The sequence below is a fragment of the Passer montanus genome, unplaced genomic scaffold (genome assembly GCF_014805655.1).
Source record: "Passer montanus isolate IOZ18808 unplaced genomic scaffold, ASM1480565v1 scaffold3, whole genome shotgun sequence".
Lineage (NCBI taxonomy): Eukaryota > Metazoa > Chordata > Aves > Passeriformes > Passeridae > Passer > Passer montanus.
The window spans coordinates 1,333,771-1,360,410 of NW_024367707.1; the positions used below are offsets into that span (position 1 = coordinate 1,333,771).

General features: G+C 39.3%; 1 protein-coding gene across 12 annotated transcripts in view; it reads left to right on the plus strand.

The window, feature by feature from the left end:
- The window catches only part of DMD (dystrophin), a 1,159,435-nt gene that overhangs the window by 1,120,075 nt on the left and 12,720 nt on the right, over positions 1–26,640 (plus strand). For 10 of the 12 annotated variants that reach the window (XM_039714180.1, XM_039714179.1, XM_039714182.1 and 7 more), the window contains 8 exons: positions 1,521–1,657; positions 2,426–2,464; positions 6,902–6,967; positions 8,264–8,329; positions 11,384–11,542; positions 17,964–18,207; positions 18,982–19,105; positions 23,040–23,132. In XM_039714180.1, the coding sequence (XP_039570114.1) occupies positions 1,521–1,657; positions 2,426–2,464; positions 6,902–6,967; positions 8,264–8,329; positions 11,384–11,542; positions 17,964–18,207; positions 18,982–19,105; positions 23,040–23,132 (928 nt within the window). The remainder of the gene's footprint in view (positions 1–1,520; positions 1,658–2,425; positions 2,465–6,901; positions 6,968–8,263; positions 8,330–11,383; positions 11,543–17,963; positions 18,208–18,981; positions 19,106–23,039; positions 23,133–26,640) is intronic. The other 2 variants (XM_039714191.1, XM_039714189.1) reach the window with 1 other exon arrangement.

The following is a 26,640-nucleotide window of genomic DNA, read 5'->3' on the forward strand; positions in this document are numbered from 1 at the left end:
GCAGGGAGCCACCTCAATAAATCTCCTTTCTGGAGTCCTCTGGGTGGTCGGAGCACATTTCATCCCTCCCTTCCCCAAATGCCTTTACTTCTGATGAATTAAGGAAGGGATACTTAATATTACCAAATATTATCTCAGTTTCTTGAAAATACAAATGCTGTTGTACTGGCTCATAGGTTCTGCTGTGTCACTTCTCTGCCAGTTTTTGCTTACACTGAATTTTTCTGCCAGAGCAGACTGACCAGAAAGGGAGCCAAATTTTTTCCAGCTTTACATGAAGCTCATAGGCATCATAAGTACAGGGATAATATTTGCCTTTTCTGTTAATACGTTTCACACTTTTTGCAGATTTTTTTTTCAGGGCATCCTTAATTTTTCTGCCTTTTATAAATCTACCTATCTGTGTTTGAGCAGCTCTGTGAAAGTTGGCTTAACTGATAGGTTCCAGCACATTCTTCCCCTCTATGCAGAAGGCACAGAACTCAATAAAAATGTCAGAAAGATTAACTTTTCTCTGATTTCTTTCCTTTAAATTAGATAGATTGGAGAAGCAATATTGTTATGTGGGTCAGGAGGAACTTAATTTACTGTAAAAGATCAGTACTTCAGGGTTTCGTGTTTCTGCAAGGTTCAGAGAAGGGAGTGCAGCCTGACTAAAGTAATTGAAGTCTTGCATTAAAATTCATCAGAAAATTGCCTGATTCTTCATCAGGCTCTCAATAAGTCTTGCATCTTCACAGCAGACATCCTTGAAACTCTTCCTGACTCTTTCTGGTCTTTCTAAATCTATGTTGTGCTCCTCTGCTGGTCTCTACAGCAGCAAGGGAAGCCTGCTGCAGGCAAGGGAATAGAAAACTTCATGCAAATTGTGCTTTTCTCAGAGTATTGATCTTAAATCTCTGCTAGTTTCACATTGAACAGGTGCAGGAAGAAATAACTGATCTGAGAGTTTAAGCAGCTCTCACCTGCTTTTTGTTTCCCTTTGAACAAAATATTAATGACACAGAAGGCTGAGGAGGAAAACTGAAAAGGTACCTAGAGACTTTCAAAGATTGACAAGTCCATGAGATGGAGATGCTAAGCATGTTGTAAGAATTGGGATCCAGGCAGTGTAGCACCTAGCTGGACACACGGACTGGCTGTGTGTCCTCCACTGCAGACATTTTCGTGCTGAACCAAAAGTAGGCAGAGAGACCCCCCCACAGCCAGGTGAGGAAATGATAAATTATTGTCTAATTATTGCTTGTCCTCTTGATATCACCTGAGGTGAGGCATGAGCCTGTCAGGGGGCTTTGAAACTTCTTCTCTTTCCCTCCTTCCTCCCCACTAGCAGTGTCTGTGTAGTGCATTGTAAGGTTACAGTGATGGACAAATAAAATTTGCAGTTCTGGGGCTCAAACTGCTGGCAGCCCTGCTTGGTGTGATCACAGCTCTTCCAAGTGACCCAGCAAAGGAAGAGGCAATTGAAAAACGGTGACAACCTCATGAAAGGTGATTTCATTGTGATTTGTGGCTTTCAGACTACTTCAGGAGAAGATGTCCGTGACTTTGCCAAGGTACTAAAAAACAAATTTCGAACAAAAAGATATTTTGCAAAGCACCCACGAATGGGCTACCTGCCTGTGCAGACTGTCTTGGAGGGAGACAACATGGAAACGTGAGTAGCTCTGAAGTATCTTAAGTAGCAATTCATTTGGTACACTATTTGAGCTCCCCAGCTGGTGCCAACTCTTTTCACTTCCTAAATGCATAAAGCCTCTTTATGTCTTTCATTTCTGTTTACCTCGCCTGGCAGGAAAACACAAGCTGGGCTTCCAGTTGCCATTGCCTTTATCTGCTTTCACCTGTCCTTATGCAGGAGCTTCAGCTTCAGTTAGCAAAAAAAAAAAAAAAATACTCACAGTCTTACTGGCAGTTTTACAGACTTCTAAGTTTGATGCACAATTTGGAGGTTAATGATACATTCATTCAATTTTTATTTTCTTCCAAATGGGTATCTTTCCTTGGTTTTATTTTTTTAATTAGGCTATGGTGTTTGTGACCTTCCTAGATGATTTCTTCTTTTCCCAGCCTGTAAATTTAGTCTTATTAAATGACTGATGTCTTCATGGAAAAAAAAAAAAAAGCAGTAATGATTCACGTGGAGAAATCAATTATTTAACCCAGTTCCCTTTGGTTTTTTACGTGTTTAATCAGTTTTTTAATGGCAATTGCACACAGCTTGTTCTCGCTCTTTCTCTTTTTAAATTTTAGATTTCAAGTTTTTTTTCTCACTTTTTGGTTGGTTGCTCTTCACAGCCATTCATGTTGGTCTGTTGGATTTCTGCTTTTTAGTTATTGTGACTTTTTTTTTAACTTTCTGTAATTATTTTGCTGCTGAGTTTCTTCTGCCTTTCTCTTCACCTCCTCATTTTTTGTCTTGCAGTCCTGTTACTCTGATCAACTTCTGGCCAGTAGATTCTGCGTGAGTACTTTTGCTGAAGTGTGCTGCTGCTGCTACTGCTGCTGCGCTCCCTCACTTTTTTCTTTTTGTTTATTTCTTTGTTCAGTTTTACATGAGATCATTTCCTTCTTTCTTTATGGTTATTTCCTTTGATGCACTCTCTGAAGGAATGTTTTGATCCCAAATGAGTAGAATGAGATAAACCTTGGAATTTCCAGCAGTCATGGATTTTGTGCTGTGTACTCTTCCTGGAGTATGTGTTTTTCATGGAATTAACAGGGGTTTCGTGCAGACCTACTAATGCTTATCAAAGTTTGTCATTTAAAATCCTTTGTTTCTGAATAAGTGCCAATCCCTCTGAATGTACACTGAATGCTTTTTGAAAGACAGAGATTGAACTTGATATGGATTTGATTCAGTTTCAGGAATTGCACAGTTTTGCAGATAAAGCTATAATTTGGTTTAATGTGCAACCGTGCACACTCGAGTGCCCCAGTTAATCCAGAGCTCACTGGGTATTTTATTACAATCTTTTAGATACATTCAGATTGGTGAAGGCAGGTTGAAACGGGGAAATGTTTATTGTATTTTTTCAGAAGTTAAAAAGCAGCAGTTTTCAGCTGTGGAATAGATTTTCATTCTTTCACCACTCCAGAAGTTGCATTGTCTTACTGTTGTAGTAATAGCCTCAGCATAAACTAAAGATAGATATATATATTTACTATTGTGGCGTTCGCTACTTCTAGTGTTACACAGATGCTTCTAGAATAATGTTAAATAAGGATTAATTTTAATTAACATATTGATAACTAACAAGAAAGATTTTTTTATATTTCTATATGGTGAAATGTATATGGCTTGCACCTCCATTGAACTTTTTGTAGAATAAACAAGAGTGAAATGCATACACTGGAATATTGATTCATAATTTTCATTGGGAGCACAAACCCTTGGAAAGCTAAGGGAAGTGCTCTACCTCTCCTCTAGGAGATTTAAGCAACCAAGAAGCACAATACTGCAAACTTCATGTGGCTGAGAATTCACCCACAGAGAATGCCAGAAGTCTGGAGGCAGACTGAAGCAGAAGGGCTTTGAGCAGATGAAACTATGGATCTAGATTCCTTATATTTCAGAACAATTGCAAAGTTAAAAGTAACATTTGAAGAAAGCTTGGATCATGTGGAATGCCATCGCTGTGTCTGACACAATATGAGATGAAGCTGTCATAACATGGTCATTTCTAGTTACAGTAATAGCATTGATAGCTTCACACCAAAGGTTTGCTGTTACATAATACAGGGAGTTTAACTCGCATGCAGTACTTGAGAAAACTTGAGAAATACTGAGGAGCAGGATTTGTGCAGGGAGGTTGCATTTTTTGTCAGACTAACTCAGGTGTCTTCCAGAGCATAATTCTTCCATCTGGTCTGACAAGGAAACAGAAAAATAAACAGTTAATAGTGGCTGGAAAGAATTTCCCTTAATTTTGTTCTGCTAACTTTATTTCTTTCCTTCATGCTATAGCACTTGACCTGCAATTCAAGTTACTGAGCTACCCAGGTGTAAAGCCTTTTCTTGCTTACAGGGTGATTCCAGCTTCAGCAGACAAACCAGTTATCATAAAATTTTCCTGTTTTCTACACTCATGCCTTTTTCTGGTGTTCTCATGCCAGTTTTCTGGTTATCCTCAGAAAGCATCACCTGGCAGCACTCAGCAATGCTAGTGCTGTTCTGACACCAACATGTGGTACACATGGAACTGCTCATAAATAGATCATTTTTTCTGTTGTAAGTTAATGGTTCTTACTGCTTATTATCCAGTATTTTGCCCAGATACTCTGCTTGGCAGGCATTAAAGGGACAGTTCACAAGTGGTGAGAATGTGTATCTAACTTGAACTGTGATGGTGCAATGATACAAAGACAATTTACTTGTTTCTACACTTCCAGGAAGCATCAACTAAAATGCTGAACAAAGAAAAGTACCCTCGTCCTGCCAGGCAGGTCTCCAGGGGTGCAGGGAATTGCAGGAAGGTGGTGTTTGCCACTTGGTCAGCACTTGACTTGACTAGAATTCCCAGGCTGCTCCTGCAGACCCCAGCTGGAGCAAGGCAGCTGTGGAGCCCTCGTAAAAAGGATGGTTATCTTGGCTAAATATTGGCTGTGTCACTCAGCCTTCCTGATGACTGTTTGAGCTGATTAGGTGTGCTGAGTGTGTGTGCTCAGAAAGGAAGGACTGTGAGCTCTAGCACAGGTGGTCGGTCACTAAGAGTATGTAAAATACAGCACAATCGTTCTCAGGTTTGCTCAGAGACTGGCAAAAGTACCTCTGAGCAGCTGGATTCAACACAAAGCAATCTTCTCTAGCAGGTTTGCTTTCTTAAGCAAACTTCTAAGAAGCTGTTTGAGCTATATCTTCATTGCAGTATGTTCTGAAGTAGGGACAAACCTGGAATTGTAGCCTCACTCCCTGCTTGCAGCTGGCAGAATCAACTCCAACAAGTTACACAACATACTGTTGTCTTTTAAAAAATATCTTTTTATATGTATTACACAACCTGGTCACTTCTGAAGTCACAGCATAATTTCAAGACAGCAAGGATATATTCATGCATTCAGGCCTGACTTTTTGCCATGCAGTACTGCAAAAAGAGACATCCCATTGCCCAGTAGGTCCCAACCAAGTGCTGTCCCTTCTTTCCTACTGGTACAAATACATATCCAACGCCAGGGCGGGAGGCACTAAGAGTATGATTCAACTCAAAATTGAAACTACTTGTAATACATATTTCCTAGTCTATGCACCGTATTAGCGTCAACATTTGTGTGTGTGTTGAAAACAAGGACTCTTCTTGCATTGATGGTACCAGTGAAGACTAGCTTAACATCTGCTGGATGACAAAAAAAAATACAAAAATGTGGGTCTCTTCAATTTATCAGAAAACCATTGTTATCCTGCCTCATAATCCACTGCTCTAAAGAAATTGCATCCTTTTCCTCTCCCTTATCTGCTCATTGTTACATAGAATGGGGTATAGAGTCACAGAGAAGCAATTCCCCCATCCACTGAATCTCTGCTGCACTGAGGAGCTCTGTGAACTGAGTATTTGTCCTCTGGTGTGGTGTAGTAATGCTTGAATATGTGATGAGTAAAAGTAGAGGCCAAAGTTCATTTCAAAGACAAAATGAGATTTGTTATACTTGGCCTATAATGTTTTAAAGAGTAAAAACTTTGCTGTTCTGTGAGAAGAGATATTAATGATGATGCTTGATTTGTATGTGTATCCAGCATACAGCTCTATAAGTTCAGAAGGATCTTAATCTTGAGCCCTTTGGAGGCTGATTAGAAACCTGGAAGCTGAGAAGTCTGGTAGATTTACAGCAGGATTGTCAAACTCCTCACATGGGAACATTACAAACCATAAGATTGTTACAGTTTTGGTTTATAACCAGTAAATACAAAACCTGTCAGTTTGTGCAATGCAATACAATAATTTTTGGGCATTCCCAGCCTGAACCACAGTATCCAACAATGAAAAATGAGGAGAAATTCCTTCCTCAGTCAGGAGTTCCCGAAGGAGAGTCAGCAGAGATGGAATAAAGGGCAGTTGAAATTTAGCAAAAGTATAAAATTGCCATTCAGTTTGGGAAGCTGCATCACTTTTTGTTAATCTGGCACCTCTCAATACACATAGATTGGCTAAATCCCACATGGCAGCAAAGGGTGCTGTCTGAACTGCATAGGCAACATAATTTAATGTTGATGTTTTCCAGGGGTGAGGCTATAAGAAACAATAATTGACAAGAAAAGTCCTATGAATTCTTTTCATCAACAGAAAACTGAAGAGGACGTCATGCCATCTGTCAGACAGAAAACCCAACATAATTTAGTGTCCCCCTGTATAACACACTGAGCTACCACTGAGATTGCAACTCTTGGAAGACATTAGGCAAAATCATCAGTGTCTGCAGTATGTTATTAAAGGCTCATTTCTGACATTATATACTTGTATTTATTTCCAGCTGCTCGTGGAATAATTTGTAAAGGCTCCTTTAAGGGATGTGCTGGAAACAGGCACTGGAGCAGGGTGGGAGGCAGAGGAGAGGTTCCCAGCAGGACACTGGCAGCCTGTGCAGGACTGCACGTGAAGGAGGCAGGTGTGAAGGGAAAACCAGGGTGAAAGCTCTTCTATAAATCCTTTGGAAGAGATTCCCTTGGGCGTTGGTGTGAAGAAAAGTGGCAACAGATGGATTTCAAATGGTCAAAAATCCCCAGTGTGGCACCACACCACATTGCACCGATGGCTTGAGGAGGCACACACAGCGCCTGGAGTTCTAACTTGCTTTTTATCAAACATGGCGTTAAGGCATAGACATGTGAGGGTATAGGCATAGCTAAGTGTCTTTTTACTTTTAAAGGGGTATTGTTTGTGATTAATCAGTGTTTTCTGCCTTATAGGCCTGCCTCGTCCCCTCAGCTCTCACACGATGATACTCATTCACGCATTGAACATTATGCTAGCAGGTATGAGACCAGCTGGACGTTAGGCAGATCTTTCTCTAAAATTACTTAAAAAGGAAAAAAAAAGAAGAGCTAGAGGCTACCTGAGCACTTCTTAAAGAAATAAAATTTGGGGTTTTGCTTTCCAGGCTCTGGGATGCAAGAGCATTGTCTGTGGTTGCGGTTAACCAGCCTGTCCTAACTTGCATGCCAGAGCACCTGTGTGGTCAGAATTGGTTTTTGGGTCCCTTGGAGTCCTCATTAAGCTGTGTGCTGAGTTACTGATACTTTAATAGGACCTGTGGCAATAGGACAAGAGGTAGTGCTTTGAACTAGAAGAGGACAGATTCAGACTAGATGTAAGGAAGGAATTTCTGCAGTGAGTTTGATGAAGCACTGGGAGCAGGTTGCCCAGAGAAGTGGTAGATGCCCCATCCCTGAAAACATTTAAGGTCAGACTGGATGGGGCTCTGAGCCACCTGTTGAAGTTGAAGATGTCCCTGTTCAGTGCAGGGGGGGTGGACTGGAGACTCTTAAAAGCCCCTTCCAACCCAAACCCTTCTATGATTCTACATAAGGTTTTGTTTTTAAATGGACCCTGATATAATAGAAGAGCAGAAGCCTCCAAACTCTCATATGAATCTCAGGTGTCACTGTAATGTTAATTCACCTCATGAAATGCCACAAACAGGATTTTTCCTTGATTTGGAGGATTAAAATAGTATATATCACTGCTTTAATTCAATAATCTGCTTTCATACTGCTCCTAAGAATCAAAAAGTGGGTTAATTGCACAAATATGAAAATGTTTTTCCACAAAGCAAGTAAATTTTCAAGGGCTGAGGTAATGAAAAATAGTTATTCTGGCCTCTTTTTGTCCTCTAGTATCTCTTGATCAGGAGAGGGGTTTCTGAATTATGCCAGGATGTTTAGGAGGGGCTGAGTGTGAAAACTAATGGGAAATGACTGATTGTTACAGTTTGGACAATGACATTGCCAGGTACAAAGCAATTTGTGTAATCCCCTGGCATCTTAAGGCTTTTCTTTGATTTTGGAATTAATTAATTGAGAGGAGTTGGAATATAACCTCAGAGAAAGGGCTGAAAACTTAGAAGTGAGTTTAGCCAGGCCATTGCAGCAAACAATCTTTTGTGATAGCTTATTGTAAAACCTTTTGGTAATCAACAGCGAGTGTAAATTAATTCGAGTTTCAAATTCATCAAAAACATCACGCTCTTTAATTCTTTCCAGAATGTTAGAACAAACAAAGTTTTTGAAAAACATAATTGGTTTTAATGAGTCTTGTTTATTTTTCCACAGGCTAGCAGAAATGGAGAACACCAATGGTTCTTACCTAAATGACAGTATTTCACCTAATGAGAGCATGTAAGTAGGCTGTTTTCGTGGGTTTGACATGTATTTTCTTGGGAAGGTTAATAACTTGTAATGAAATTTTGTAGTGCTGAATTTGCATGGCCATGTATCACATCTGGTTTGAATTAATGATGTGCTCATGTCCTTTCAATTTCTATCATAGTGTCTGGATTAATGGCTTATAGCTTAATACCAAATTTGTGCAACAAATGAGTGATACCTTCAAAATTAAAACTACTAATTTATTTCCAGAAATTACTGATGTATTCAGCAAATAATTTCCGTATTCAAAGTACAGTCTTTGTCTGATGAGTTCTAAGGACAAAGATTCAAAAAACCCAAAGATACAAAAAACCCTTCTATCTTAGTTTAAGCTTAAACATGGTTAAATATCTGTTAGCTAGAAAATGTTGGTGTGGGAAAAGTGTCATACAGAACATAAGTGAGGCTAAACAGAAATCTTTGGTGTACAAATACCTGAAATACTTTGCAAGGGTAAGGCAGGAGGCACTGATCATCACCTAGCAATGAAATACTAGCAAGTAGTAAACTGTAAGTTTGACAGATCACTGACAAACATTCATTGTGTTACTTTAAATGTAGAGTTATAAATAAAAGTTTTGATTTTTGAGAAGTAGTTAAATCACTGAACCCATTTGTGGTTCTCCTCTGATAATATTCTTGGTGTTGTTTATTCTCTGAATAAAAGGACACAGAAGTGGGTAATGTTTCAAAAGACAGCACAGAGGCAGCTACATCATGGCTGTGTGTGAAAATTTGATCTTGGTTCATTAACTGTGTAACAAGCCATAGCGTGGATTCTAAATCAATCAGATATGAAACCCCAACTTCTCTAAAAACATTTTTATCTATTCTACATGATGTCATCCTTATCACAGTTTAAGAGATGGATTTTTTTGAAAAGTCAGACAGCTAAATTTGTAGCAATCCTTTACAACACAGAACTTTGGCCAATTTTTGGTCACTTAAATTTTGATTCCAAATGAACAGCATTTTGTGAGGTTGATTCTGAGCATGTGAGCTCAGAATGCTCTTGGACAGCAATAAAGCTGTTTCTTTGTTTCAAAATAGTTTCACTTTTGACTTGGTAGGATTGTTGCCTGCCAGTTCTGAAATAAAATCTCCTGTAGAACCAAGTACATAGTTTTAAGGTAAATGGAGAATGTTAAAATGACCCCTCAAAACTAATATTGATGCAATGTCAGTAAGTTTCATGCAGTTAATGAAAACTTTGTTTCCAAGTTGTGTGTTAATTTTGTATTACTATGGATAGTAGTAATGCTCTAATAGATGAAATTTTGTGTTTGTCCCACTGAAATATTTCAGTGTCCTTGTCACAGAAATCACACATACACTGTATCTCTTGTATTACACTTTGGTCTTACTGTGCAGTTCATTTTTATGATCCATTGGAAGTTGTACTATCATGATTCAATTAATAAGTTAACTGTCCAGTTTGTTCCTCAGTTTCAATTGTTAAAATGGGAATAAAACTGTTAATTTTGAATTTTGGAAGAACTATTATCCAGATAGATACAAATTGCAGCAAAATCAAAGCTTACCAGGAATTCACAACTGTAATTACTTTGGTTTTGCTTGTCAGATTATGCCAGAGTATTATTTGTTATTCTTGCAGGGTCTGGATTATTTGCTAATCAGTGCAGGTAGAGTGATAGATGGAAACAAGAAAGACAGGAAATAAAAACACAAAATATATATTTATATATCACAAAATGTTTCATTATGTAATGTCAATGCAATGATGTATAAAATGTTTGTGCAGGCTGAAAATCACACAAAAAGACTATGCTTGTAAAGTGACATTTTACTGCAATAGTTATGTCACTTGTTCACAGTTAATTCACTTAAGATCTGTAAGAATATTTATAAATGCAAAGCAGTGGTTTGAAAGAAATCACAGCTGAAGTGCTTCATGAAAAGTATAAATTTAGGAACTGGCAAGCCTCTCCTTTTGTGAAAAATTAATACTTCTCTTTTATGAACTAATGTTAATGTACTCTGCACTGCTTTGGCACTCCTGCAGTCATAAAATTGCATCATTAACATTTTCAGGAACAAATGAAAACAAGGAAAATTATAATTTTTGAACAATAACAGCTGTTCAAAATGCCTGTTAAATTCTGGTTTAGAAACATAACAGGAAAAAACCCTGGACTGACTAGACTGAATTATTTTGTTCTATGAGATCTCCAGCAGCATTGTCATTTTTATTGACTCTGTCCTATGATGTCAAGGGAAACCTTTCATGGTTTCTCAGTGACTGCTGGAGTAAGTTGCATTTTTAGGGCTTGGATGCATCTCCTCAGCACCTAAACCACACCTAAAACAATCCATGTAGTTCTGGGAGGTGATTGTATTTCCTTTTCTCTTCCAGAGGTATTTCTCTTTTCAGATGCCAGACAGCTCCAGGGGCAATAGAAATAGAGGAAGAGATCCCATGTATTAAACAGAATATATTTGTATTCTGAAATCATACATCACTTTTGAATTAAAAATAAGCCAAACATCTGAGTGGAAAATAACATACTTTTATTATATTAGTTCAGGGTTTTTTCTTTGTTTACCTAATTTAGAATTTTATAGATAAAAAAAGATAAAGCACACACTTACTACATAAGGAGAGTTTGTTGGTACAAAAATAAATGCATTGGCCTTGCTTGAGTGACCCTTCCACAGTGCAGATCAGGCAGCAGCAGATTGCTTTTTTTTGCAAGCAAATTCGTAATTGAAGTTTGTCAAAAGAGGAGAGCTGAGGATGTCAGCCGTTGCAAAACTTGGCTTTAAGTATCTAAGAAGCAGAGAAGGAGGGAGGTGGTCTCTGCAGCGAAGGAAAATTACCAGAGACTCAGTGAAACAGGTCAGCAGATTTTGCTTTAAGGTGCATTGCTCTGCTGTTGGTTACAAAGAGTTCAGCAAATCTCTTTGTAAGAAATGAGAGACTGGGAGTGAATCATCTCCTCATATTCACTGGGAAGCTGAAAAGCAGGAAGGGAACAGCCTGTTTTACCCTGCTGTGTTTTCCAGCGATGATGAACACTTGTTAATCCAGCACTACTGCCAAAGTCTGAACCAGGAGTCCCCCCTGAGCCAGCCCCGAAGCCCTGCCCAGATCCTGATTTCTCTGGAGAGTGAGGAAAGAGGGGAGCTGGAGAGAATCCTCGCAGACCTGGAGGAGGAAAACAGGTGGGTTATACCACCATCTGCTGAATTTGGAGTAAAAAGTCTGCAAAATAATTATACTGTGCAGTTAGATGGAATTCAGCTTGGTAAAATTGTTAGGGATAAAATTACTTATAGAACTGCATTTTTTTCTGACAAATAAGTAATTTCATTGTGGGTAAAAGTTGGGTCCTCTTTCTCTTTCTTTGGTCTTGCTTGTTGCCATTTCCTTACTCTTTCAATGCAAAGTATCACAACTTCAAATTTAATTGAAGTTAATTTCATTAATCACCTTAAAAAACCCCCCAAATGGATACTTGAAGCATCACTTGAAGAGCACTGCAGTCCCCTTCCTACGGTACTCTGGAATCTTGGGCCATTAGCACAAAAAACAGGAGATCTTGACCCTGGAGGATTGGTAATTACAACTGTGAATTACCAAAATGAGACTGTAAGATATAAATCACTTAGTTCTACCAAAAAAAACATGGGTTTGTTTGTCTTCTACTCTCTTCAGCTTTTATAGTACAGTCTGTTGGCATTTTCATGCTCTTTTTCCCTTGCTCCATGGGTTTGTTTCTTCTACTCTCTTCTACTCTACTAAGAGAGTCTTCTACTCTCTTCTGCTTTTATAGTACAGTCTGTTGGCATTTTCATGCTCTTTTTCCCTTGCTTCTGTAAGAGTTAGGTAATTCTGCTTACACTGAGGGTTTAATGCACTAATCATTTACCTTGGACTTGTCAAGGAAATAATGCAGGAGTTGGCAGTGTCATAGATCTTCTCTCCATGTATGTCTTCTTTGGATGGTGGTAATCAATTACAGTGGCTCCATCAGAGACTTTTTATCAGGAGGGTCTGGGAGAATGGAGAAGATTGTAGGCATCAAGAATGAGGACGATGTTTCACACAGAAAGCTGTAGTAAACAAAGCTCTTGCTCACTGAACAGCAGGGAGATTTTGTTTGAAACAAACCACAAACTTCCAACTATGTAGCACATAAAGCCCAAGTACTTTCTGAAGTGGAGAAGAATCAGTATTTTGAAATAAGACATGACACTTTGCATGTTCAGGACTGTAGCTAAGAAATATCTAGTACAATACAGATGATAAGCTAGTACAATACAGATTATATGATAGTTTCATTTCCAGGAGATGTGTATTATTTTTTTTAACAGCATTATGTAGTGAATCATGGAAGAAGGAAAAATTCATAATGCTTTTCTCTCTGTATACAAAATAAGCTGTCTAGCAGAAAGGAGGGTGGCTTCTAAAGCAGAATAGCTTTTTATTAGAAATGTAGTATATGAAAACTAGTATAACATGGAGCTAGATAATTAAATAAGCTAAAAAGCCCTTTGAGAATTCATGCCTTAAATTTCTGCACGGGCTTTATTTAATTCAGCAGTTACAGATGAGGGGTGGTAAAAGATCTCTGGCAGGAATTATACCTTAAAAATACCTGGTTTGATGTTTGCCAGTCCTGGATTAAAATAGAGGAGCAGTCTGTAAGTTATTCTCATTTGTACTACTGGAGGCAGAGTTATGGATGGGATGCCACCACAGGCAGCCTTGTCTTTGTGAGTGCTCAACACAGCAGGCACAGAGAGCTCTGCCTCTGTCTCACACTGCTCTGATTTTCATTGATTATGACAAAATCATTACTTTTGTCTCTGAAAACTGCTATAAATAACTTGTGTATAAAAATGTAAGGTAGCTGCTGAAAAGTGAACAAGTTCTTGCTGTCCTTGTTGCTTGTCACAGCCAGGTGACCATGAGTTTATGGATGAAACACTAATTCCTGTTCAGAAAAATAAGCTCTACAGACAGGATCAGTCAGGAGGTATTCATGTAATTTACCTACTTTTGGTAAAACAGTCTTTAGATTCCCATTTTCTAGCCGTTCTCCTCCGTTGAGTTTGTGTAAACCTTTCTTAGCTGTTGCCAAAGGTAATCAGCAATCTGACACCTAATTCCTTGTGTGAACCTGGTTCCAGTGGGTGAACACATCTTTCTTCCCATGCATCTCCTGAAACACCCTCCATGTAAACCTTTGTTACTGCCTCGGGATAAAGACATTCCTTTGTTCCAGGGCTCATCTCTTGCCACTGCTGAGCTAGATGTGGTGCAGGAATCACCCTTTCCCATCTGTGTTGACATGACTCCTGTTGCATACACTTGTGATAACTTCTGCTAACCCAGGTTTGGCTCTCTCTCTTGTACACTTTTACTGTAAGAGTCAGGGCATGCAGTCACTTCTCAGCAGCTCCCAGGAAAGCAGCCACAAGCGATGCCTCAAATGTCAAGTACCAAGAGGAAGCGGTGCTGTGATACTGGCACCTCATTGTCATTTCTCTTTTTCTTCTGCTCTCCACAGTTTCCTGCTTTTTAAAAAAGCCCTTTTCTTTTTGCTTTGCCGCTTTTGAGCCATTGATTGAATTCTGACCTCCATTTGGGTTTCAGCTACAGTTTCTGGCCTCCCAAGTATTTCCACCTTGACTTGTTACGTAGATGAAAAAGACTCATTGAAATTGTAATTCTGAGGTTTTGCTTTTGGACAGTTTAAAAGCTCTGTTGCCTATTCTGAATTCTTCTGAAATGCAATCTCTAACTTACAAACTAACCTAGCTGTGATGTGGTTCTGACTCGGGTTTTGTCAGCTCCAAGGACCTCTTGTTAGGTATTCATTATTTATCTGCTAGCATTTTAAGACCTTGGTGGTTCTGTAGCTTGTAAGTATGACTTCCTTAAATAATGTATGGCTAAGATTTGACTGCTAAATAATTTATATTTGTTAAAATGCGAGAAGTTTAGAGAATATTTTCAATGGCTGAAAATGTTTTATTTGAGTTTTAGAGCTTTGCATCACATGGAATATTGTGATAAGACCATTTCTGAATTCAATAGACAAAAAGCAATCTTGCTATTGAAGGCATTATTACTGTATTGCAATATAAAAGAAAAATCCAATTATAAAACCCTCTCTAAAATTATTTCCTCAAGAGTGAATGTAGTTCAGAGAGAGAGAAGACAAGTTTTTGTTGTCCATCTAAAGCAATACATTACATAGGTTATATAGTAGGATAGGTAATACTGACTAGGGTGTACGATAGTGGCATTAAATAAAATAGAAAGCATGTGGTTCTACACTGACAAAGTCAAAACTTTTTGCAAATAATTAAAATACCTTTTTGCTATTTTAATGAGTCAGGAAATTGGATGTTTCCTAACATTTTTGTTGAACTGAGGTCTTGTATGTAAGAGGGAGACTTCTCTCATGTTCTCTTCTCTTCCTCCCACTCTGAGCTGTCCTGGAACAAGAACTAAGTAAATGAGACCTCCAGCCAGAGCTATTTGCCATTCCTTTGCTTTTCCTGACTTGCAGTGGGAGTGCAGTGGGCTGTGTGCCACCAGGGAAAGCAGACACCCTGAATCTCAAAGCTGCCCTGTTTCAGTGTTCCTTCAAATTGAAGACTGATGAATGGCCTCCTCACATAAGTTCCTTCTGTATAGTTGCCAACAGCAAGAAAGTGATGCATTTCTAAACATGCTGTGGCTCCTCTTGGTATTTGTTTTGGCATTGAAGGGGAACTAGATCTTCTGAGTGTGAAGCATCCTGAGTAAACACTGTCACTCTAGTGGGGGACAGGGGGTAGGTGGTTCAGCTACCATCTTTGTCTGTTTCTTCAGACCACTGATTTTCTGTAGGGAGATGAGAAATAACATGAGTTCACAAATTCTCGATTGCCTTTGAGAGGACTACTCAGCAAACAGAGTCCACTAGGATTTCTGTCACCAAGCAATTAATGCTGCCAGTGATAGAAGTGATTCATAATTCAGGCACTCTTTACTACTCAGCTCTGTACAGTTGCATAAATCAAGGTTGCACTGCATGCTTCCTATGTCACTTTTCTACACAAATGCCTCAAAGTGTTGCAAGTATTGTAAATGGAATATATGAGGTTTTCTGACTATTCTCTTACTGAAGAAGAGTTCCTTTTCCAGTACATACAGAAGCATTGTTTGTTTGTGACAGCCAGATGCACTGCAGATCACTCTTATGGCTCTGAAGCTATGATGAATCTCAGTTCTCTGGATGGAGGACTGTGTAGATGCAGCTGGAAAATCAGTAATACAGGTGCACTGGGCAAACCCACGTGCATCCTTCAAAATTACATTCCTTTGTTACAACAGTATTATAGTATTTAATTACAGAACTCCCAAATCCAGACATACCTCTGGTTGGAAAATAGGCAGTATCTTTCACTTATTTTTTTTCTGTAGGCTTTCAGAAAGATTTTTAATTATTTTTTATCAGACATGAAAAGATTTTTATCTGAATTACTCCCTGGTCCTTACTTCTATTTCAATACCAGCGTTACTGGAAGGTCTTCTCTATATTGATACAGCTGATAATTGTGGATTTCTTTGTAGCAAGGTATCTGATTATGTTGTAAGTATGACCAAGTGCATTTATTTAGCTTCCCTTAGGGTGATGTTTTATCTTTTGCTTTATAGCACTTCAAACGTTTGAGTCTGCTGTTCATAGAGTATTGCCTGTATTGTGCATCTGGGAAATTCATCATGGGGTACTGATAGCCCCTATCTACAGACATGGTGAAAAGCAGGCTTAATGATCATTCCTGTAGAAACTTCAGTCACCAATAGCACCATGTGTAATGAACATGTTGTCACGTTCATTCCTATTCCCTTTTGTATTTTTATTAATTACTCACCAGTTTGTTCAGCTAGAAGTATCAGAACACATTAAGTCAGGCAGAAGACATAACCTACATGACAATATCTATTCCCAGTATAGATAACCCTTTTTTTCTAGATAATTTTCATGAACTTGAAGCTCAGTATTTCATTAAAACAAAAAAAAAATTCATTGGATAAAACCTCTCTCTATATAGTTATCCCTCTTTGTGTGGGCTTTAAGGAAAGAAATTTTGAATTTTGGAACAGCCCGAAGTTGAAAATTATTAGCTCTTGCTTTTTAATTATTTAAAATTTCTGCAGAGGAGGAATCATGTAGGTCAGACATCCCTTAGAGATTGTGTTGTGGGCGATGCCACGGTCCCAGGTGAGGACATGTCCATCATGCAGCTGCTGAGGAGCTCAGGGACTTTGGAGAACAGTCAGTGGCTTGTCTTTGTCCTTGGCATTGCTTTCTCACCCATGTGAAATGATGCATTCTGCTTTAGTTCTCCTTCTGGTCACAATAATGTTCTTTTAGAAGTGGTTTTTTGGGAGGTTTCCTAGGTGCTGTTGTGTTTCCAGACCAAACTGTCAGAGTTTGTTGTGGTTTGCAGGCAGAACTGGAAGAAGGTGTCTGTTCTCACAACCTCAAATAAGAGCAAGTTTGAAAAAGTAAAATCTGGGTCACTGCTTGTGATGAGTAAGCAGTTACCAGAGCATTGAGCTGTTTTTCCCCCTCTGGGAACCTGTAAAAGAACATCATAGCAACAAAATCCCAGTGCAGTTTGTTAGGCTTCCCTTTCCTATGAAGTTTCTGCTACAAGTTACTATTTTTGTGGTTTTGGACTGTTACCTTTAACAACATTTCAGTTTCTTACCTTCTGTGCTTTCCCTGCTTGGTACATTTTTTTTTTTAGCATGTGGAACACTAGATCATATTAATCTGTGGAACGTTTTACTGAAGCAAAATTGGAGTTGTATGGAATAAAAGAACAACCTTAGCAGTGCCATAAAGTTACAGTAGATAGTAGCACTCAAGGCAGGATGAAGAAGATGAAAATTATAGCCCCAAAAGCCAGTTTAGTTCAATTCAACAGTCTGGGTCACTAATTCTCATCTTCAGTTGATAATTTTAGCCCTAGGCTGGAAATGCATTTGCAGATTTGAAGAGAGGAGAGTGATGTGACCCGACTGACAGCCAAGTTCTGTGTTTTGCTCTGCCTTTTTGTGTGCCTGCCTCTCCAGTGTTTCTCATCTGTAAAACAGATCAGCCAGCCAGGTGGCACCCGCTTTGGTTTCGTGTTTGTGAGGTTCTGTGGTAGCTCTGAGTCCTCCTTTAGCATTAATGACCCCTCAGGTGCAGCCATGTGTGGAAGGGAACTGGCAGTGCTGCTTCTGCTGGGAAGGATAAAGGGCAGGGAGCTGAGGATGGGCTGAGCCCAGGACAGACTAGTCCTGGCTTTGGAGGGTGTCTGGAGCCTCCTGCATGAGGTGCCCTGGGAGGGAATCAGCTGTGAGTTCTGGTGATGCCAAGAGCCTTTAGGCAACTTGAACCACAGATCCATCTAACACCAGATCTATGTGGATCCACAAGAAGTGAGCCCACAGGTGTGTGGATTCTGGAGAGGGAAAGGCAGCTGGTGCGGGTGAGCCCTGAAAAGTGAGACACATCACACCACACCAAAGCACCTTGTCACTGCCCTGTGCAGGGCCATAAAGCTTTGCCCCCTTGTGACCTCCCAACAGGAACCTGCAGGCAGAGTACGACCGCTTGAAGCAGCAGCACGAGCACAAGGGTCTGTCTCCACTGCCGTCCCCCCCGGAGATGATGCCGGTCTCCCCGCAGAGCCCCCGCGACGCTGAGCTCATTGCGGAAGCCAAGCTGCTTCGCCAGCACAAGGGCCGCCTGGAGGCCAGGATGCAGATCCTGGAGGATCACAACAAACAGCTGGAATCACAGCTGCACAGGCTGAGGCAGCTGCTGGAGCAGGTGAGTCCTCAGGCATTTCTTCTAGGTCTCTGCAGAGTGATTTTCCAAACAGGGTGTGAAGCGTTATCAATGACGAGTGTGGCATTCACATTCCCAGAACATGATTCCTTCGCCCAGGGTATTTCTCCTGGGAAGCTGAAAGGCAGCGAGAGGACTCAGGGAAGAGAAAAACAATTCTTATGTCATTTGCTTCTCCTGTGTTGTGCTCATGTGGAATGTGTTTGGAGATTGTTTACCCAAGGTGATTGCATGATTGGACTCCAGTGTGAGTTGTTTTGACTCAATGGCCAATTAAGGCCAAGCTGTGTCAGGACTCTGGAGAGAGTCACAAGTTTCATTATTATCTTTTCAGCATTCAGTATCTTTTCTGTATTCTTTAGTATAGTATAGTATTCTTTAATATAATATAGTATAATAAAATAATAAATTAGCCTTCTGAGAACAGGGAGTCAGATTCATCATTCTTCACTGCCACAGAGCTCGCCATGCATTTCAATAAATGAGAACATACCAAGAAATCATGTCTGTAGAGGTAAGTCAGAGAAAAGTACAAAATTGTTTTACAGGCTGCAAGTGAGAATATAGAATTGAGTTTTGGTGTTCTTATTTAATATTCTTCCTTGTTTTATTCAGAATTAAAATGCATTGGCTGCATGGATGATTTACTTAAAAGCAGACTGAAAATTGTGTGTATTCATGGAATAAATAAACATTACAGAGATATAAAGTAGTGAGCTGTTATAGCAATATCTTACTCTTTTCCTTCAATTTCAGCCACAGGCAGATGCCAAGGTGAATGGTACAACACTGTCATCTCCTTCTACCTCTTTGCAGAGGTCAGGCAGCAGTCAGCCAATGCTTCTTCGTGTAGTTGGCAGCCAGACTTCAGAAACCATGGGTAAGATAACGAAGCTCATGTTGTCACAAAAAATAATTATGTCCCCTTTTTCAGAAAAAAAAAAATCCTTAAAGACAGAAAACACTTTTCCTTTTAGTTCAAATAAATTAAGTAGATGTTTGCAATGATCTTCAGTGTCATCTGGCTGTTTACACTTTGCATCTTCATTATGATTCAGGCTTTGCTTTTGATCATGATGTACCCAGTAGCTTGGATATTTTGATGTTAAACACAAAGCTCAGCCAGGGCTTGACTTCTGAAAACAAGTGCTGCTGAAAAGCTGACTATTCTATTCAAACTGACTTTCAGTTACGAAGCATGACATGACTGATTTAAATGTACATAATATTAATTATGGCTAAGAGACTAAATGTATGATTAGTCATCCCCATGTTAAATGATGTGATCTTATTTTTAATATGTTGTGGCTCAATCAGTAGGATGGAGCTGTCACTCACAGGCAGTGCTCATCCAGTGGCTTTTCTAAGTGTCACATCACATGTGATAATGAACATCATAAGAGTTGTGGAATGAGGTTAAATAATAATATTCTGTAGCTGGAGGTTGGATTATTATTTTGGTACTTTTAGTAACTGCCATGTGGCACTTTCCTAATTTCCTGCCTGTTACAAAATTAGTAAGTATTTATTACCAAGTGGCAAGGATTTTCTGCTAGTAAAAAAGCAATCAGTCTTTTCAGTGTCTTCAAGCAAATGCACTTATATTACTTCAACAAGATGATGTTTCAAGTCTGATGATAATATTCAGCTTCATACAGAGAAATTTATTTTATGTATATTAGTGAGAGCTTTTCACTGGTGTTAGTGAAAGTGTCAATGGCAGTGAGAAATTTAATGAGAGGGCATATTCTGCTGTGTCTATAAGTGCTGTTGTGGTAGGAAATGTAGCTTTTGGGGAAGCTTTTTTTTCCATTCTAAGTGTGAGCAATAATTTCAGACTATGACAGTATCAAACAAGATGGGTTCTGTACAATCTGCAATTAAAAATGTGAAATAAATAGTACCTTTAGGAATGCTGACATTGAAATCCTGGGGCTGAGAGTACAATCACAGGTAACAGGAATTTATGGAATAAGTAAAAATGGACCTTTCATTAATCATGTTACCAGTGGGCAAATATTTTGTTATGTGTGCCACACACAGAGTAGATAAAATATATTTGTAGTGGTGTAATTTGCATCAGCTTTCTGGAGAAATGTCATGAATTTCATCACATAAAATACATTAATTTAAATACAGTTAAAAGAAAAGATAGGAAGATAGTATTTTCCAGCCATCTTATTAGAAATCTTGTAGTTTTATATTTCATCCTTTAGTGGGACAAAATACAAAAATATACTTCTTTTTTTTGGGAATATATTATAAAATTATTCCCACTTACCTTGCGAGACTGGAATTAATTGTTTAACACGGCAGAGTCATATAAGCTGCTAAAACTTTTTAAAACAAATATTTAGACATTACTTGATTTCATTTTGTTGGTTTGATGGAGCCAATATGTGGGAGGACAGTGGGATGTTATCAGAAGGATCATACTGAGACTCAGCAGAGCCACACTGTTGGCAGCAGGGAGTGGAGCTTATAAAAAAAATTACTAAACAGGCTGACAAACCACAGCTAATTCAGTTTGTGAGGTGTCTTTTCACACCAGAAAGCTTTGCTTGCTAGGCTCAGAGTTTTCTGAAGCACAGCTTAAAATGCACTTGAATTGTGAGGGGAACCAGAATGGTGGTGTAAATAATGCTGCCATGCAGCAACCATGTGCCCAGGATTGAGGGAGCCATAATTTTTGAGAAAATACTGAGGCTCTCAAGGTGTCTCAGGCAATGAAGCAAGGTAGTGGTAGCTTTTATATGTTTTTCTCTTTAAAATTACACCTTAGCTGTTTTTGCATTTAAAAACCCACTGCACTTTTGTCTTTCTGCTTTGCCGAGGAGAGATTGCTGTGAAGGTGTTCCACCAGCAGTGTTTTGGTAAAAGCAGTGACCCACTCAAACCCTCAGTTACAAATAGAACTTACTCCTTGTTAACTTGAAGTACAGCTGGGCAAGCAGAAATGTTCTGCTTTTCTCCTCATGGAGTCCCAGTGGGAAAGTCCTTATCCCTGGCCTTTCTCCCCCAGCAGGGTAGCAGCAGAGGAGGTTCTCTGAAGTGTATGAGGAAAGAGGCTGTTCTGAACTTTAATTTGTTCAGGTACCACCAGAATATTTCAGACTCACTTAGCTCTCTAAACCTTTTGTAGAAATACAATTGGGGAAGGCTGTTCTGGGTAAGGAGAGGAGACTGAGCTCTGAAGGTATCTTTACTTCTGTCAAGTTGCTTGACTGATGGCTTATTTTGTCCTTTACAAGAAAATGCTCAGAAAAAAATTATCCAAATGAGGAAAAAAAATAAAATAATACATTTTGAATATAACATTTTTGAGGGTTGGCAGTGCAGCTTATATCAGCACTTACGAGGACATTGGGAAATTGGTACCTGTCTTCAGTTCTTGGCCAGGACAGCAGAACCACTGCCCTTTTATTGAGCTCTTTAGGACCAGGAAGCTTTCTTCAGGCTGGGTTGAAGCAGTGAGATCTCGCTCTGAGTTTTCACCTTGACATTCAGCAAAGGCTGCAAGGGCATTGCTTTTGCTAAGACACCTCTGTCAGTGCAATGCCTGATGTGAAAGCAGCTCATGGTGTGAGTTGATTTGTGTGAGCCCAGCACCACTCAAAAGCTGAACACACTGCAAGCAGCCTCAGCAACTATTTTTAGACCATTAATGGAATAAAAGAAGCTGATACAAAGACCATCATTTATATGAATTAAGTGCTTCTTGCAGACACTCTATCCCTTCTTGTGCTGGAGTGGGAGGAATCACTCTTGGTCAGAATAATTCTTGTTAAACTCCCAGCTTAAATACAGGCAGCCCTGAAATGCTCCTTTCATATCCTTTTTTCTAGGTTTTTCACTAGCGTGGAGCACCTCAGCGTTTAAAGAATGTAAATGTTAACAGAAAATCAGTTTCCTACTCAAATAGGGCACGACATGTTAGAATAAAGGGCCATTAAGTAATTTTCAAAAGAAGTATGTAACTCAGTTATTACAGCAGGCAAAATTGCTTTTGTGTTTTTATAGAGATAAAAGACCTCTAGTAAAAGAGGAGAATCTCACTTAAAGTATATACTTTAGGTTTTTCATTTTCAAGATGCTTTATTTATATTGGAGGCCAGGATCTGCATTAAAAACAACATATGGATTTCAGTTATATGAAACCATGAGCAAAAAAAATCCAGTAAAAATAAAATGTATTGAGTTTCCCATTAAGCTGCTGCCCTATAATCAGGTTATAGAAATTATTCAGTGGCAGAAATGTATTTCGCTTTATTAAACTGCTGCTAAACCCTTTTACAGTACAATTGAGTGTTCTTGGAGCGCCAATCTGATGCAATTAAACTGTCAGAAATATTAATACTGATGCAGATGAGAATCTGGGTTTCTACTGATTTGCACAGCTAGGCAAAGCAGTGCCAACATGAACCCAGCTCTATTAGAAAGCTGCTCAACAGCAGCACTCACAACAGCAATTTCTTTTTCCATTAATAGAACAAGAGAAGCTGAAATGAGTGTCATTTATGGAACTGGATGTTCCTAGCAGACATTTTACCCTACTTTTTTTTATCAGAGTCGATTTCTTAAATCCCTTTTTATGAATTAAAATAGTGTTAATTGTCTCAAATTCCTCGTTTAGATTCCCTTGGATCTTTATAAAGAAAGAGAACAGTAACAGTCAACAAAATTCACCTTTGAAATTTTTATTGTACACTGAGCAGAATATGTGTCTGAGTGAACAGCCTTAGCTTTGAGGAGGACTTGGGCAATACAAACTGTTAGCACAGGCTCTCATGCAGTGGTGTGGATTTGCTTTGCAGGTGAGGATGAGCTGCTCAGCCCTCCCCAGGACACAAGCACAGGTTTGGAGGAAGTGATGGAGCAGCTCAACAACTCCTTCCCCAGCTCCAGAGGTGAGCGCTGCTGCCTGTGGCAGATGAGAGGGAAGAATATAAAAGTGTTTTCTGTTCCTTGATGTTTTCAGGGGGTTGTGTTTTGGTTCAGGCTTTTTGCTGCTCTTTGTTTTCATTTCAACAATAGCTGTAGGGAAACCTGTCTCGTTTAGAGTGGAGGAGCAGCCTGTTCCTCCTTACCTTAAGCTACCTCCACAGGTAGCCCTAGCTAGATATGTGGATGAGACAATGCCTTTGTGAGACTCTTTCTTCCCCAAGCATTTTCTTTGCTTCCTTTTTGCCATGTTCCTTTTATCCCAGCTTTCCTTCTGTCCTTATCCTTCTCCAAGACTGTGGTTTGAAATAGAGTTCTAAGTCAGAGTTCTCAACCATGCAGCCCTCAGGTCCAGAGGCACAAAGGGAAACAAGTGGGATGCTTGTTTGTGCAGCATAGGCTGTGGCTGTATGAACAAGTACAGCCTTTCTTCCAATGTTTCCATTTATCTCGTCCCTGTTGTTTCCTAAAAATAGGCATTTGTGTTACCAGAATTTATTTATCCAATATTTTTTCATTTAAACTCTCTTCTGAGCCCAGGAGAAAATACTCTGCTGCCAAGAAAAATGGCTGAGATTCCTAGCAGGAGATAGGAAGTTTGGGATATTGGCTGTTGCTGTGAAAAGAGGCTCAGCCACTTGGCCAGAGAAAACCCTGGTGTTGCCAGCCTGATAAGTGGATTTCTGGGGGCATAGACTTCCTGCAGGGTCCTTGCAGAAGTTTCACACATCACCCAGGGGTTCTTCTTCAGGAGATAAATGCTTTAACCATTGTACTAAACATTCAGTGGAATCAGGTTTTCTCCATCCTTTGCTTTCAAAGCAAGTTCAGCTCTCAGTACAAACTATCTGTGAGCAGTGGGATAAAAGTCAATATAAACTGTATAAGATCTCATAATATAGATCAAAAGATGGAATAATTAGAAAGATATCATTGAGTAAAGTCTAATACAATAAATTTTCAACTGCACTCAGCTCCACCTCAATATTATGTAAAAAAGTCTTATGTCCAGCCCTTGTTTTGCCTAGATAATTGCTATGAGAGACAATAAATTAAAAATCTTCCTAATATTGCTATGTAGATTAAAATGAATTTATTTTTAAAGTTGCTTTGTACAGAAGGTACACAGTGTTTTCTTATTAGTGACAATCAGTGTAAATATGCTGTACATAGATCTTGCATAGGCACATGTGTCTAGAGGTAGGTATCCCATGTGTAAAAATATTCACCAAATGTGATATCTAATTTGTATTCATAGGTGATGACACTGGCAGTGTTTCTTTTTAAAAACAAGCTTCATTTTCAGTGAAATAGGAGCAATTTGTGAAACTAAATTTAATGAGATATTTGAAATAGAGTGGTTCATTTCTTGTTTAGAATAAATAGGTAGAGGTCAGTCTGTTAGACATCACCTTCTGCTCACTGAGAATAGAAAATGTTTCTTCATCTTATTAGTAAAAAATACAAAGCTTCATGAAATAAACTGAGAGAATATAAAACCTAGTAGGAAAAAGAAGTGAAATTGATAAGATCAGATAATATTTTAATTTTGTAAATTAACTTGTAGCTTCAGATTTTCATTCTCAGGATGCCAAATGTGATCATTTGGCTAGAGAGAAAGAATGTATTCCCTTATTTTGTTTCTTCATTCAGTAACTGTCTTGAAAACATAGTAGATGATCACAAGCATCCACAAAAGGTATTGTGGCTTATGAACTTCCCTGTGTGACCAGCAGCCACAGAGAACAAGAATACTCTCTAGCTGGATGGAGGGCTGTGAGTGAGGAGGGGGCACAGCCTTTGACATGAGACCCCTCAGCCAAGGCACGAGAGGAGCTCCTGGTGCAGCAGCAGCAGGAACAGGCAGAGCCCAGTGGAGCCAGGCTTCCCTCGGGACTTTGCTTTTAGGTCTTGGCCAAGGCACTGCCAGGCTGAGCCAGAATCTGCCTCTTCCCCTCCCTTGGGCTGCACAAAAAGATTAGTCCAGCTGGGAGAGAAACTTGTTCCATTTTTTGGGAATTGTACCAGGTTTTGGCTAAAGAGATTAGCACTTTAATTATGTTTCTCTGTTCTGCATATATCTTTTGATGTATTTGCATGAGTGCCAGGTTAGTGTAATTCCTTTTGGCTGAGGTATAGGAATGGTCAGGCTCTCTGTAAGACATAGTTTGTCCTAAAGCCAGTGCAAGTGAATTTCTGTTCATTAGTTGACAGAGGCTGCTGAGAGCTCATGTAAACTTCTGTTACTGAAGTTTTCTTCTATTCCAATGTAATCATTCAGTTATATTCAACTGATACCTGCATACACAAAGTTTACATCCAACACCTGACGTGCTGCAGCCTGATGCAGACTTTCAGTGTGACATGAAAGGTGCTGTGGTCAGTCAGATTCCTCAGGCATCTCTGATTTAAAATTTTCAAGACTGCAGGAAGAAGAAAAGGAAGCAGCGCTGATTCAAACTCCTGAATCAGGAACCTTTTTGCTGTTGAGAGGTGTAATCTGTATCTCAGATTTCTAATCTTTAACAGAAGATCAAAGTGCAGTTGCAGAAGAGTGAAAGAGGTTTAGCAAAGCAGCCTGAGAAGAGAGCATAATGTTAAGGACTCAGACATGGTGCAAGTGAATTTTGTTTCTTTCCAAGTACAAGTTGGAATGAATCTCATGTTAGAGGTGTGAATACCTGTCTCAGGAAGGTGTTCAGGAGCAGCAGAATAAACAAGCAATAGCACATATCTATAAACAATACTTTTTTTATATTGATTCATATTAAGTAGTATTCAGAAATTGTCAGATATCAGAAATGCAGTTGTCCCAGTCTGCCTTTCAGAAATAGGTTGTGGTAGAAGAAAGGGAGCTGGGGTTGTTTACCCTGGAGAAAAGAGGCTCAGGGCAGACCTTATCACCCTACAAGTACCTGAAAGGGGGTTGAAACAAGGTGAGGCAAGGTCTGTTCTCCCAAGTGTCAAACAGTAGGACAAGGTGGAATGGCCTTAAGTCGTGCCAGGAGAGGTTTAAACTGGACATTAGGGAAAATTTCTTCAGGAAAAGGGTTGTCAAGCATTGGAACAGGCTGCCCAGGGAAGTGTTGGATCAACAACCATGGATATATTTAAAAGACATGTAGGTGTAGTACCTGAGGACTTGGTTTGGCTCAGCAGTGCTGGGTTAACAGTTCCACTCAAGGGGCTTAGAAGTTCTTTACAACCATAATGATTTTATGAAAAAATGTTTTCTTTGTGGCCTGTAAAAATAAGTGTGTTAAATTTCAAACTAAATGTCAGCATGTCACAGCAGAGGGAGTGGCAGGCCTTTTGAATCAGGGACAAAATTCGGGGTGTCCTGTTGCTATTAAAATAACAGCTTGGAGGAGTTCAGAACAATGTGACAATAACAAACAGGATTTTGAAGGCTTTGATTGTGAGAAAAGTTCAGAGCTGAACAAGCAGTGAAGAGAGAAAAGGACTGAATTTCTA